Source organism: Galeopterus variegatus, unplaced genomic scaffold (genome assembly GCF_000696425.1).
Source record: "Galeopterus variegatus unplaced genomic scaffold, G_variegatus-3.0.2 Scaffold9048, whole genome shotgun sequence".
NCBI lineage: Eukaryota > Metazoa > Chordata > Mammalia > Dermoptera > Cynocephalidae > Galeopterus > Galeopterus variegatus.
This window is the reverse complement of record NW_007735159.1, coordinates 5,571-21,964: the sequence shown is the minus strand read 5'-3', so window position 1 is coordinate 21,964 and position 16,394 is coordinate 5,571. Positions and strand designations below refer to the sequence as shown.

Genomic DNA, 16,394 nt, shown 5'->3' with positions numbered 1-16,394 from the left:
TCCAGACCAATTGACCTTTCTATCATTATAAAATTATAAAATATTCCTCTTTTCTCTAATATCAATATTTATCTTAAATTTTATTTTGTCTGATATTATGGCCACTCCAGATCTCTTTTATTTTGCATGATGTATCTTTTTCTATACTTTTACTTTCAACCTATTATGTCTTTAAATCAAAAATGCATGTGACCCTGAATCTTGATTTGTCACATTTAGTATTTGTATGACCTTGGCCACATTAATTTGATTTTCTTAACATCAGATTCTTCACTTAACAATAAGGATAAAAATACACAGAAAGAAAAATGAAAGAATGTTTGTGAAGTAGCTGTGCCTGGCATAAGTAATGGATTTTGCAAATATTATAGAAATTATTATTAGCAATACTGTCAAAGAAGATACAAAAACAGTAATCAAGTTATATCTTCACCTTCTCTGATAAATACTGTTCATAAATTCCAACAGCAGCTGCTCTTAAAAGACCTTTGGTTTGGTTGGTCTGATGTTTTCCATCTCTCTGACGACTTGATAAAACCTCTAGCTGCTGCTGGGCTGTAACTCGGTATCCTTCCACTGTCATCCAGAAGAAAAGATGTGCTTGACCTCCAGTTTGCTGCATGTAATCTACCAAACAAAATCCAAAACGACATGGATATTAATGTATACAATTTGGGGTTCACGTAGCTTTACGATAAATAAGTAAAAATAATTTAAAGTTTCAAGTATTTAAAACTCTATATTTTGAAAATGTTCAGCAAATCCCTGAAGTATAAAATAGTAATAACACAAATTGGTTAAGCTAAAAACACCAGTTAGGTATAAAACATAAGTGGAAGCACATAATTAAAAATTTTTCACATCCCATTTTTCAAGATAAAACCTCAAGTGAATAAATTTGCTACATAAGGTTTCATAGGAGATAAGCTACCTCACCAACATTCAACATTTGTTCTCAATAAATGTTATTAGTCATAATACAAATATTTCTAGCTATATTAAAGATAAGGATAGGCTCTTCAACAAACCACGTAGTAATAATATTATTGATAACAAAAATAAAGATTCATGGAGTTTTGCTGAACATTTCCTCCAAATAAGAATAATTTTAATGTAATATTAATAAAATAATATGTAAATAAAATATTTGTATATATTAAAATGGCATAAAAACAAAGTCATCTACACATGAACAAAATGATATAAACAGGTTATATATATATATATATATATATACTGTGTGTTCCCAATAAAGTACTCTTTCTCGCTGAATTTAAATTCATACTAGAATCTACCAGAGTTTATTTTAAAAGCAGTTTAGCAAATGCACATTATGATAAGCATTTATTTGCTTCAAAATAAAATAATTCCCTATCTTCATCACTTCTAAAGAAAAGCAAACATTTCAGAGAATAAAACAGGTCAAATTTGACATACAATCTATTAATCATTTAAAATTTAATAATATTTAAAGTTATTAAAAATTTCAAGGAGGAAATTAAAGTGGTAAACACAAAGAATCTATATCTCCCCATCTACACAACAATTACACTGGCAGAATCTATCTGACACAACTAATTTGGAACTCTGGACTGAAGACTTGCAACATCCAGAGGAAAATCTGGAAGATAAACTGTGGTTAATTTCAATCCATCTTAGATCTTAGCACAACAGCTGCTACCCATCCCCCAACCTCTGCCACATGTTAGGCAACTGTTCTTGCATTCCAGGGTCAGCTTGTACATAGCAAACAGGAATCAGGGTAGGTGAAACCATCCGATCCGTCAAGTATCTGGGATCTGTGCTCTGATAGCATACTGCTACTTCTTATCACAGAGGTGCAGACAAAGAGGTAGCCATTACTGTAACACATCCCCCTACTTTCTCACACTCCTTCTTTTCCTGCTAAAGTGACTTCCAGGGGATTTGAAGGAACAGCCTTTTTCCCTCAGACCCCCTACATTTTTATCTTTTTCTCACACCAAGACAAATTCTAACCAAACTTTCAAAAGAAAATAACAAAGAGAGAATCTGAATGCAGCAAAAGAAAGGGAACTCAACATATACAAAGGAGCCTCAAAAAACTATCAGTAGATTTCTCATAAGAAAATTTGGAGGCCAGAATGCAATGGGGCAATATTCAAAGTGCTAAAAGAAAAATAATGTCAACCAAGAATCCTATATATTGCAAAACTGTACTTTACAAATGAGGAAGAAAGTAAGACATTCCCAGATAAACAAAAGCTAAGGGAACATGTTACCACTAACCTACCCTGCAAGACATGCTCAAGAATGAACTTATATGACTTAGTAACCTGAAGCCATATGAAGAAATAAAGACCTCAACAAAGGTAAACGTATTGGTAATTAGAAAAGCTACTTTTATTGTAACAATGGTTTGTAACTCCAGTTTTACTTTTTACATAATTTAAGAGACTGATACATTTTTTTAAAAAACTATTACTAGTCTGAAAGCCAGCAATATTGTACTTTGGTATGTTATCCCACATTTTAGTTTCTATATAACTTACAAAACTAATGCATTTAAAAGAATTATTAGTTTATGTTTGCAGGTTTACAACATATAAATATTTAATTTTCTGACATCAACAAAAAAAGGAATGGGGACAGAACTATAAAGGAGCAGAGTTTTGAATGTTATTGAATTAAGCCAGTATAAATGTAAATTAGAGTGTTATAACTTTAGTATGTTAAATGTAGTCCACATAGTAAGCTCAAATAAAAGAGCTACAGAATATACACAAAAGGAAATGAGAAAGAAATTAAAATGCATCACCACAAAAACTGATTAAACTCAAAAGAAGACAACTTGGCAGTAAACGATGGCCAAAAAGCTTGGCATATAGAGAACAAAATGACAAAAATAAGCACTTCCTTATTAATAATAACTTTAAATGATGAGGAGCCAAGCGCCGCAGGACTCCAGTCCAGGCCAATGTCTGCTGCCCGGAGAGGCCTGAGAGCAATGGGGCCCACACACCCCGAGACAGCCAAGCTGGAAAAGGCAGGTGTTGCGGGACCTCCAGCCCAGGTTGGTCCCTGCTGCTTAGAGAGACTTAAGAGCCTCTGGGCTCACATGCCCAAAAACAGCTGTACCAGAAAAGGCAGGCACTAAGGGACCTCCAGCTCAGGTCGGTCCACGCAGATTAGAAAGACTTAAGAGCCTCTGGGCTCACACTCCCAGAGTCAGTTGCACTGGAAAAGGCAGGTGCTGTGGGACCTCCAGCACAGGATGGTTGCCAGCGCTTAGAAAGACTTAAGAGCCTTGGGGCCCATAGGATCTAGAGCTTGAGAGTTATTATTTTCCTTTGGTGGTGATGTACTTTCTTGATTTTTCATATTTCTGTTATCTTCCCTTTGGTGTTTTGTCATTCTGGCAGGGGGTATCACACTCCACTTATTTCACCCTGATGTCTGGGGCTTAGAGGCTGAAGGGACTGCCAATTCAAGGCAGCAGGAACTAGCCTGGGCTGGGGGTCCCGCAACGCCTGTCTTGGGGGGGGTGTGGGCCTAGAGACTCTTAAGTGTCTCTAGGCAGCAGGGATCGACATGGGCTGGAGATCCCATTATTATTCTCATCAGCACATGGAACCTTCTACAGGATAGGCCACATTAGGTCACAAAGCAAATCTCAACAAATTCAAAAAAATTGGAATTATTCCATATATTTTTTCAGATCACAATGGATTAAAATTAGAAATCAATAACAAAAAAACTCTGGAAACCATACAAACACATGTAAATTAAAGAACATTCTACTTATTAACATATGGGTCCAAGAAAAAATTAAACAGGAAATCAAAAAATTCCTTGAAACTAATGAAAATAATGACACATCATTCAAAAACCTGGGGGATACAGCAAAAGCAGTACTAAGGGGGAAATTTATCGCATTAAATGCTTACTTCAGAAGAATGGAAAGATGGCAAATAAACAACCTAACACTTCACCTTAAAGACCTAGAAAAACAAGGACAATCGAAACCCAAAGTTAGTACATGGAAAGAAATAATTAAGATCAAAGCAGAATAAAATGAAATAGAAACCCGAAAAACAATACGAAAGATTAATGAAACAAAAAGTTGGTTTATGTGAAAAGATAAATAAAATCGACAAACCTTTAGCACGCTAACTAAGAAAAAAAGAGAGAAGACGCAAATAACAAAAATTAGAAATGAAAAAGGTGATATTACAACTGACAACTGAGAAATACAAGAAATCATTACAGACTACTACAAACAACTATATGCCAACAAATTTGAAAATCTGGAGGAAATCAATAAATTTCTGGACACATACAAACTACCAAAACTAAGGCAACAAGATACAGAAAATCTGAACAGACCAATAACAATAAAAGAGATTGAAGCTGTTATCAGAGGGCTCCCAACAAAGAAAAGTCCAGGACCAGACATGTACACTGCAGAGTTCTACCAAACCTTCAAAGATGAACTGATACCAATTCTCTACAAACTGTTCCAAAAGACTGAAAGAGGCCATTCTCCCAAACTCATTCTATGAGGCAAACATCAACCTGATACCAAAACCAGACAAAAATACATCAAAAATAGAAAACTACAGGCCAATATCCTTGCTGAATAGAGATGCAAAAAGCCTCAACAAAATACTAGCTAAGAGAATACAGCAACACATACACAAAATTATACACGATGATCAAGTGGGATTCATTCCAGGGATACAATTTGGTTCAACATACGTGAATCAATAAATGTGATACACCACATCAATAAAAGCAAAGACAAAAACCATATGATCATCTCTATAGATGCTGAAAAAGCACTTGAAAAAATTCAACAATCTTTCATGATAAAGACTCTCTACAAGTTAGGTATAGATGGAAAGTATCTCAACACAATTAAAGCCATATATGATAAGCCCACTGCTAATATCATTCTGAATGGGGAAAAGCCGATAGAGTTTCCCTTAAGAATAGGAACTAGACAAAGATACCCACTCTCACCACTCCTATTCAACACAGTGTTGGAAGTACTAGCCAGAGCAATCAGAGAAGAGAAGGAAATAAAGGGCATCCAGATTGTAAAAGATGAAGTCAACCTGTCCCTGTTTGCAGATGATATGATCCTATACATTGAACAGCCTAAAGCCTGTACAAAAAAACTCCTAGAGTTGATCAATGATTTATGCAAAGTTGCAGGATACAAAATCAACACACAAAAATCAGTATCATTTCTATACTCCAACGGTGAACATGCAGAAAAAGAAATCAAGAAAGCTAGCCAATTTACAATAGCCACCAAAAGAATATAATACTTAGGAATAAAATTAGCCAAGGATGTGAAAAATCTCTATGAAGAGAACTACAAACCACTGTTGAGAGAAATTAAAAAGGACACAAGAAGATGGAAAGATATCCCATGCTCTTGGATTGGAATAATTAACATTGTGAAAATGTCCACAGTACCCAAAGTGATCTACAGATTCAATGTAATCCCCATCAAAATTCCAATGACATTTTTCTCTGAAATGGAAAAAACTATCCAGACATTTAACAAAAGACCATGCATAGCCAAAGCAATCCTGAGCAATAGAGATAAAGCTGGGGGCATAACACTACCTGACCTTAAACTACATTACAAACATATAATAATCAAAACAGCATGGTACTGGCATAAAAGCTCACACATGGATCAATGGAATAAAACAGAGAACCCAGAAATCAACCCATACACCTACACCCATCTGATCTTTGACAAAGGCAGCAAGTCCACACACTGGGGAAGAGACTGCCTCTTCAACAAATGGTGATGGGAAAACTGGATATGAATATGTAGGAGAATGAAACTAGACCCATAACTCTCACCATATACCAAAATCAACTCAAAATGGATTAAAGACTTAAATATACATCCTGAAACAATAAAACTCCTTAAAGAAAACATAGGTGAAACACTCCGGGAAGTAGGAGTGGGTACAGACTTCATGAATGGGACCCCAAAAGCACAGGCAACTAAAGGTAAAATAAACAAATGGGATTATATCAAACTAAAAAGCTTCTGCACAGCAAAAGAAACAATCAACGGAGTGAAAAGACAACGAACAGAGTGGGAGAAAATATTTGCAAAATATACATCAGACAAAGGATTAATATCCAGAATATACAAGGAACTCAAACAACTTTACAGCAAAAAAACAAATAATCCAATTAAAAACTGGGCAAAGGAGCTGAATAGTCATTTCTTAAAGGAAGATATACAAATGGCCAACAGACACATGAAAAAATGCCCCATATCACTCAGCATTCAGGATATGCAAATCAAAACCACTTTGAGATACCATCTCACTCCAATTAGGATGGCTAATATCCAAAAGACTGAGAAGGATAAGTGCTGATGAAGTTGTGGAGAAAAAGGAACTCTCATACACTGTTGGTGTGACTGCAAAATGGTGCAGCCTTTATGGAAAACAGTATGGAGGTTCCTCAAACAATTACAGATAGATCTACCATATGACCCAGATATTCCACTGCTGGGAATATAACCAGAGGACTGGAAATCATCATGCCAGAGGGATACCTGTACTCCAATGTTTACTGCAGCACTATTTACAATAGCCAAGAACTGGAACCATCCATCATCAGATGAGTGGATAAGGAAACTGTGGTATATCTACACAATGGAATACTACTCTACTGTAAAGAAGAATGAAATACTACCTTTTGCAACAACATGGATAGACTTAGGGAAATTATATTAAGGAAACAAGTCAGGCACAGAAAGAAAAACCACATGTTCTCACTTATTTGTGGAAGCTAAAGTAAATAAATAAATAAACACACAAACAAACAGGGTGGGGCAGAAGACACAACAATCACAGCAATTCCTTGAACTTTTTAAGACAAGTGAACAGATATGATGTAAAGGGGAGGTGAGAAAGCAAGGGGGGAAGAGGAATGGGTAAAGGGTCATGAAAATCGACTACGATATTGAGAAGTTAAAATTTAAAAAAAATTTTTAAAGTAAAAGATAACTTTAAATGAAAATGGATTAAACCTACCAATCAAAAGATACAGATTAGGAGAATGGATACAAAACATGGTCCAGGGCCGGCCCGGTGACGCACTGGAGAGTGCGCCGCTTGGGAGCGCGGCGGCGCTCCCGCTGAGGGTTCGGATCCCATGTGGAGACCGGTTCCCGCTCACTGGCTGAGCGCGGTGCGGGCGCAACACCGAGGGTTGCGATCCCATTGCCGGTCCTCAGTGCGGGCGCGACACCGAGCGTTGCAATCCCATTACAGGTCAGTAAAAAAGACAAAAAGAAAAAAAAAACAAAAAACAAAAAACATGGTCCAACTATATGCTGTGTACAAGAGATTTACTTTAGATAAAAAGACATGAATGTATTAAAAGAATGGAAAAACATATCCCATGTATATAGTAACTAAAATAGAGCAAATACAATTATTAGGCAAAACAGACCTTAAATCAAATATATCAATGATGGATACTGGTCTGTAGTTTTGTAAGTGATGTCTTTGGCTTTAGTAATTGAATAACCTTAGCCTAATAAAATGAGACAAAAAGTGTTTCTTTCTCCTCCATTTTCTGAAATATAGCAAGATGATGCAATAATTATAAACATTTACATACCTAGTAACATGTGATCAAAATTAATGAAATAAAAACTGACATAATTGAAGGGAGAAAAAGATGGTTCTACAATACTAGCTGGATACTTCAATGCCCAATCTCACTAAGAGACAGAACAATCAGAGAGAAGGTATGGAGATAGAAAACTTAACATAATATACCAAGTAGACTTAACACACACATACGGAATACTCTAACCAACACCACCATAAACATTCTTCTCAAGTGCATATGGACCACTTTCTAAGACAGACCATATGCTGGGCCACAAATTAAGTCTCAACTGATTTAAAAAGATGAATGTCCTATAAAATATTTACTCCAACAATAACAAAATGGAGTTAGAAGTCAATAACAGGAGTAAAACTGGAAAACTCACAAATTTTTGCAAATCAAACAACACACTCTTAAATGACCAATAGATCAAAAAAAATCACAAGAGAAATTAGAAAATACATAGAGATGAAAGAAAATAAAAACAACATATCAAAACTGATTAGAGGCAGCAAAAACAAAGATCTCAAAGATCTCAAATCAACAACCTAACTTTATAACTTCACGAAGTAGGGAGAAAAAAAGAAAACTAAATTCAAAGCCAGTAGAAGGAAGAAAATAATAAAGATTACAGCAGAGATAAATCAAATAAAGAACAGAAATATAATTAGAAAAAAAAAGAAAATCAATGAAATCAAAATTTGGTTCTTTGAATAGATCAACAAAATTTACAACCATTTAGCTAGGACTAAAAGATTCAAATTACTAAAATCAGAAATGAAAGTGGGGGCCTGGCCCGGTGGCGCACTGCTACTGTGCGCCGCTTGGGAGCGCAGCGGCGCTCCCGCCGAGGGTTCGGATCCCACATACAGACCGGTTCCCGCTCACTGGCTGAGCGAGGTGCGCGCGCAGCACCGAGGGTTGCGATCCTGTTGCCGGTCCCGGTCCAGTACGGGCGCGACACTGAGGGTTGCGATCCGTTGCCGGACACGAAAAAAGACAAAAAAAGGAAAAAAAGGAAAAAAAGGAAAAAAAAAAAAAGAAATGAAAGTGAAGATATTACTACCAATTCTACCAAAAAAAAAAAAAGGGTTATATGAGTATAGTATGAGCAATGTTACACCAAAAAACTTGGATATCCTAGTTGAAATAAACAAATTCTTAGAAACAGAAAACTTACCAAGATTAAATCCCAGAGAAATAGAATATCCAAGGAGACAACTAGTTGAAAGATTGAATCAGTAATCAAAAATCTCCCAATAAAGAAAAAACCTGGACATGATAACATCACTAGTAAATTCTCTCAAACACTTATACTTTTCAAAATTTCCCAATAAATTGAAGAGGGAATACTTCCTAACTCATTCTATAAGACATTCCCCTACAATAAAGCCAGATAAAGACACTACAAGAAAAGAAAACTACATACCAATATTCCTTATGAACACTGATCCAGACCAATATTCCTTATAAACATTGATCCAAAAATCCTCAACAAAATACTAGCAAACAAATTCATCAGCTTAAAAGAAGCATTATACACCATGACCAAAGTAGGATTTATTTCTGAAATGCAATGATAGTTCAACATACAAAAATCAATCTAATGTATCACACTAACAGAATGAAGGACAAACACCACACGATATCTGATGCAGAAAAAGCATTCGACAAAATTCAACACCTTCATGATTAAAACACTCAACAAACTAGAACAGAATGAAAGCACCTCAACATAATAAAAAGCCATACTAGTATATGAAAAATCTATGGCAAATATCATACTCAATGGTGAGACTTAAAAGCTTTTCCTCTAAGATCAGGAACAAGGCAGGAATGCCTGACTTCACCACTTTTATTCAACATAGTACTAGAAATTCTAGGCAGAGCAATTAGGCAAACAAACAAATAAATAAAGGCATCCAATTTGGAAACGAAGAAATAAAATTATCTTTGTTCACAGATGATATGATCTTGTAAGTAAAAAAAACCTAAAAATTCCACACACAAAAAAACTGTTAGAATGAAATCAGCTAAGTATCAGGATACAACAAAGTCAACACCCCAAAAGTCAGTTACATTTCTATACAATAAAAATAAACAATCTAAAAAGAAAATTAAGGGGCCGCCCGGTGGCGCACTGGATAGTGCGCCGCTTGGGAAGCGCGGCAGCGCTCCCGTCCGAGGGTTCGGATCCCACGTACAGACCGGCTCCCGCTCACTGGCTGAGCGAGGCGCGGGAGCAACGCCGAGGCTTGCGATCCCGTTGCCGGTCCCCGGTCCGGTACGGGGGCAACACTGAGGGTTGCGATCCGTTGCCGGACACGGAAAAAAGACAAAAAAAAAAAAAAAGAAAAAGAAAATTAAGAAAACAATTCCATCTACAACAGCATCAAAAAGAATAAAATACTTAAGAATTAACTTAACCAAGAAGGTATAAGAACAATACAATGAAAACTATAAAACACTGATGAAAGACATTAAAGACAACACAAATAAATGGAAACATGTTCCATCCCATGTTCATAGATTGGAATACTTAATATTGTGAAGACGTCCATACTACCCAAAGTAATCTACAGATACAGTGCAATTCCTATCAAAATCCCAAAGACATTTTTTGTAGAAATAGAAAAAAACATTCTGAAATTCATATCTCAAGGGACCCTGAGTAACTAAAATAATCTTGAAAAATAACAGCAAAGGTGAAAGAGTCACATTTTCTAATTTCAAGGCTTACCATAAAGCCACAGTCAGTAATCAAAATAGCGTGGTACTGCCATAAAAACAGACATATGTACCAAAGGAATGGGGAGCCTAGAAATAAACCCTCATATATACAGCCAAATGATTTTCAACAACGGCACCAAGACCATTCAATGGGAGAAAAGATGGTCTTCTCAACAAATGGTGCTAGGAAAACTGGATATACACATGCAAAAGAATGACACTGAACCCTTACCTGATACCATATACAAGAATGAACTCAAATGGAACAAAGACCTAAATATAAAACCTAAAGTTATAAAAACTCTTAGAAAAAAACACAGGTTTACAGCTTCAGGAAACTGAATTTGATGATTTCTTAAATATGACACCAAAGGCACAGGCATAAAAAAGAAAAAATGGACAGATTGGACTTCATGAAAAACTGAAAATTTTGTGCATCAAAAACCACTGTACATCAACATAGTAAAAAGGCAACCCAAAAGATGGGATAAAATATTTGATAATTATATATATCATAAGGGATTAATATCCAGAATACATATAGAACTCCTAATATTCAACAAAATATAGGCAAAAAATAGGCAAAAGATTTGAATAGACATTTCTCCAAAGAAGATGTACAAACGGCCAATAAGCACATAAAATGATGCTCAACATCATTAATCATGAGCAAAATACAAGTCAAAACTACAACTATATCATCATTAAGATAGTAACTATCAAAAAAAAATTTTTTTAAACCAGAAAATAAGAAGTATTGGGAGGATATGGACAATTTGGAAATCTTTTACACTGTTGGTGGGAATATAAAAAGGGACAGTTGCTGTGGAAAATGGCATGGCCACTCCTTAAAAATTAATAATAGAATTACCGTATGATCCAGCAACTCCACTTCTGGGTATATACCCAAAAGAATTGAAAGCACTGTCTCAAAAAGATACTTGTATACCCATATTCATAACAGCATTATTCATAATAACTAAAACACAGAAGAAACCCAATTCAATTATCTATTGACAGATAAATAGATAACCAAAATATTATTCAATGGAATATTATTCAGCCTCAGAAAGACAGGAAATTCTGTCATATATTATAACATGGTTAAATCTTGAAGGCCACTATGCTAAGTGAAGTAAGCTGGTAACAAAAAGACAAATACTGTATAATTCCACTTATGTGAGATACTTAAGAATAGTCAAAATCATGGAGACAGAAAGTAAAATTATAGTAGCCAGAAGTTGAGGAAAGGGAGAAATGGAGAGACATTGTTTACTGAACACAGGTATCAGTTTTACAGAGTGAACTGAGTTCTGGACGGTGGTGATGAATAACATTATGAATGTATTTAATATCACTGAATTGTACATTTAAAAATAATTAAGATGCTAAATTTTATGTTATGTGAACTATACCATAATAAAAAAATTGGGAAAAAAATTTAATGGCTGTATTATTTAAATAAATTAAATTTACCTACCCATAAAAAATTGTAGTGCAACATTGTCTACAAGAATGCTGTCCAAGGGAATTATGCAAAGTTTCCCAAAGTTTGCAGCCAGTTTCACAGTATTTATTTCCTACAGAAAAAAGGGAATACGAGTTAATATTTTATGTTTACATAAAAATCAGGTTAAAGATCTTTACATAAATATATGAAAAAAACCCAACATTAAGTTAAAATGAAGAAAGAACAAAGTTTTTTTTTATTCTTGTGCATGCTGTTACCCAACGAAATACTCTTGTTCCATGAATCTAAATTCCTAGTTATTTTAAGAGCTGCTTAGCAAATATACATTAAAAATATAAGCATTAACTTCTTCCCATATAAAATAAATCTAAATCACTGTATTTTCAAGTATTCTCAATTTCTATATATTACAAATGAAAATAAACATTTCAGGAGCTAAAAGGAGAAAGAGATGCTTGAAATGATTAATATGTCCAAGAATAAACAAATTTCAACATTTTTAAGTATTAGAGTCTATTTATTGGAAAGACAGAAAAGATCCCCCAAAAGAAGTTTTGCTTCTAATGGGGTAAAAACTCTACAGTTGTTAGAGAAAATGTATTTATTTTCAGACTATCTAAACAGTGAATTTATATATACTTTCCAAAGACATAGAGTAAAGTAACTACATGTAAAAAAAAAAGGAAAACATGGGTCTAAAATTTAAAGCACATCTGTGTGTCAGGCATTGTGTTAGTTACATTACACACATTACTTCATTCAATCTGCACAGCATCTGAATGAATATCTATCACCAATCCCATAAGGAAAATAAAAATTAGAAAGATGCCTATGATCACAAAGCTGGTAAGGTATGAATCTGTGTTTTCAAATTCTGCTGCTCTTTCTACTAAAACCAATGACATTTCTGCGAACTATTTTCACTAGTTTCTCTATATTCTCAAATCCATATCTCACAACTCTCTAAAAAAGATAGGCAGGTTTACTGTCAATGAGATAAGCTGCCTTATTCAAGTGCAAATACTTAAGCACAAGTTGGGTACATAAAGAAGAGCGAGAACTTTAATAAAGAAAAAACAAAACAACAAAAAACAAATCTATCTCTGTAATTCGTATTTCCCTTCATGGAAGTACTGGATAACAACAAATAACTGACTTTAAATGTCTGGCATCCAGCAACCTAGTGCCAGCATGATTTCTACTACCTTAGCCTCCCTTCTTCAAATTTTATCACTTCTTTCTCCTGCCCAGCAGCAGCTCCACAGATATGGTATAAGGAAGAGGATTAACTATAACTTTATTTGTAATATAAAAGGACAAAGGGTCTTCTAAGATTTAAAGATAAGTAATGTAATTATGAAACTGCAAATCTGAGGATTCTGAGGTTACTTTCAAAAGGAAAACACTGTATGACACAAGCTAATAAAAAGGAAAAGCTTGATATTCAAACGCAAACTGAAAGGGTTCCAAAAAAAAAAAAAATCTAAATTTTAAAAGGATTCAAAGTCAAAAAGTGTCTCTGGGCAAATAGATTTTAAATAATGATGCTGAAAGATCACTAATTATAAGATCTAAATAAGGTGACCAGTTAAAGAAAAGCACAAGTGAAACCATATTATTCTTCTATTCCAATTTGCATGGGCATATAGGCTAGTTTTAAAATACACTTAACCAAAACATACACATACCGATACACACACACACACACACACACACACACACACACACACACACACACACACACACACACACACACACACACACACACACACACACACACACACACACACACACACACACGACAAATGTGAGCCTCAACTAATGTTCTGGTAAGTCATAATTCATATAGCAAATTAAACTCGAGATTTTTTTTTAATTCTTCTATTTCTTAAAGAATTTAAATACATTGCAAAATTACAAGACGAGAGTCACAAATAAATTTTCAAAATAGAAAACCAGAGTAAAAAAGTTGACTATACTAAAAACTAAAGGCCCCAAGTCTCTGCTTCTCTTCATAGTAAAGCCCCTCTAAAAGAGCTATCTATCACCGCTGTTTTTAATTCATCTCTTTCTAATCTTTCCTGGTCAGACTCTAATCAGGATTTTTCTCCACTACACCAAAAACACTCTCATGAGGTCACCAATACTTCCCGTGGTGGCAAACCAATGGTCAATTCTGTCTTCATCTTACTCAGTGTTATCCTTTGACATACCTGACCTTTCCCTTCTTTAAACACTTTCTACACTTGGCTTCTAGGATATCACACCACCAGGTTTTTCTTCAATCTCACTCTTTCTTTGGCTGGATCCTCCACACTGTCTTAAAACTCTATTCACTGAAGTGCCTTTGAACTAAGTCATTGGTATCACCTTACTTACACTCACTCATTTAGATAACCTCATTCAATCTCTTAACATTAAACATCTGATAATCTGAGGATTAGCAGTTTATCTTCATCACTAAACTTTCCCTTGAACTTGAAATTACCAATTAGTATGTTTACTTGAATGTCAAACAGGGATCTCACAATAAAATATCCAAAACCTGGTTTTCCCTTCCAAAGCTCCTCTGCCCTCAGTTTTACCTATTCCAGTAAACAGCATCATTATTCACACAGTTTATCAGGCAAAAAACACTTGGAATCACCTGTGAGTACTTTTTTCTTTCTCATGCCACGTTTAGTACATTAGGAAATCCAGTCAGTCACTTCACAATCTCCACAGACATCTCCTACCTAGTCTAAAAGCAGTCTTATAAATGGTCTCTCAGTTTCCATTCTTGCCCCCACCATTCCACCACAAATAGGCTTTGTGTCTATTCTTCACAAAGAGTCAAAAATAATCATTTTTAACTCATAAGTCAGGACATGCCAATTGCCAGGTCAAATCTCCAATTGAAATCCATCACAGTTAGAATAAAATAAAAATCTTACTATATACCCAGTGAGACCATATATGATCTAATCCTCAGGTTCATCTATAATTCTGTTCCCAGCACAATCCCATGTTCATTCCATACTAGCCACTGATCTCCTCTAACCCACCAAGGACATTCCTATCTCAGGGCTTTTGCACTTGCTCTCTCTTCTTCCTGAAAGATTCTTCAAAAATCAACAAAAATCACAGGACTAACTCCCTCATGTTATTCAGATCTCCCTACGCTCAATATCATCAAATCTCTCAGCACCTATCTAAAACACTCCTAGATATTCTCTGTACCCTACTTTGTTCTACTTATCATTTTTGCACCAAATAGAGACACCTGATATTATATATCAAATTGCTTACTGGTTTATTTTCTGACTCTACAACTAAATGTAAGCTCCATGATGAGAGTTTGTCTGTTTGATCTATCTAAGATGGTGTCCAATTCACAAAATTCAATAAATGTTGAATTTTGAATAAATAATAAATGAGAAAATGAATAAATAAATCAAGGAATGAAATAAAATCTTTATTTATGTTAGAATTTTTCAGGCGGTGTTTTATTTAATCCTTGACTTGCTTTAATAATATTTATACTACATTGTATAAGAAAACACTTTTCTGAAAGTCCTGTTGTAAAGTCCTTCACTGGTTAATATTCTATTCTTTGTCATTTACTAGGCATTTTAATAATTATAAAATATTTACAGCTAAATGTTAACTCAAAAGTACTTCACTTACTTTGCCTGACTGCAACCGTTGTATTCTTGAGTCACATACTTTCTTTACAAATAATAAGCTATTTATTTGATTTTTGATAGTGTTGATATCTAAAAACAAACAAATTGATTATGAGCTAGAAAGTGAAAATGCTATTTGTGAAATACTTTAAACATGAACTTACTAAATTTTAACAAAATGACTAATTAATAGAGCAATTATACAGAAACCATCGGAAATAGCAGAGTGAAATTATTCACTTAAAATTGAACCATGCCAATTATCTTTACTTTTGGGACAATTACAATAATCACAGCCTCACATTCAAAAAATAATGCTTTTACTCTAGGCATACATTAACATAACACGAAAGGTAAAAACACCTAATAGCATAAAGTGACATTTAGGTAAATTAATCAATGTTTTGTTTGAAGATATAATAATCCTTAAAGAAAATATTTTTTTAATTAAATGAATTACTTACCATCACCAGCTGTATCTAGAGATCTAAGATACTGTAATTCTTCTGCTGCCTTATCTCTTACTGCTTCTAGCTCTCCAATATTGTCACTTAATTTAATAATGTTCATAAAGGCCTCATAGTTGCAATTAGAATCTCGGATCTGAAAATAAAGTTAAAAAAAAAAACCCAAAAACAAACAGGTGAAAGGGGGACTCATTTATTAAAGGGAAAACTGAATTTTGAGTGCTTTCTACATGTCAGGCAAATCTGCTACATATTCAGTGCTTTAAAAAGAAAACCCCTTTACTCATGGCACTTACATTCTAACAGGTCACAGACTGTAAACAAAATCAAATAAGTCAAACATATACCATGCTAGAAAGTACTGGAACATGCTCAGAATGTTTGATGATAGTAAAGAAGCCATGATGGCAGGAGCTAAAC

The 16,394-nt window shown here is 34.5% G+C and overlaps 1 protein-coding gene across 1 annotated transcript in view; it reads right to left on the bottom strand.

Annotated features, from left to right (window-relative positions):
• Positions 1–16,110, bottom strand: part of SNX13 (sorting nexin 13) — a gene marked incomplete at its 5' end in the record, with an annotated part of 59,611 nt that extends 43,501 nt beyond the window's left edge. Inside the window, 4 exons of the mRNA XM_008593367.1 lie at positions 434–627; positions 11,852–11,951; positions 15,509–15,597; positions 15,972–16,110. Coding sequence (XP_008591589.1) covers positions 434–627; positions 11,852–11,951; positions 15,509–15,597; positions 15,972–16,110 — 522 coding nt within the window. The remainder of the gene's footprint in view (positions 1–433; positions 628–11,851; positions 11,952–15,508; positions 15,598–15,971) is intronic.
• Between the last annotated feature and the right edge of the window lie 284 nt (positions 16,111–16,394).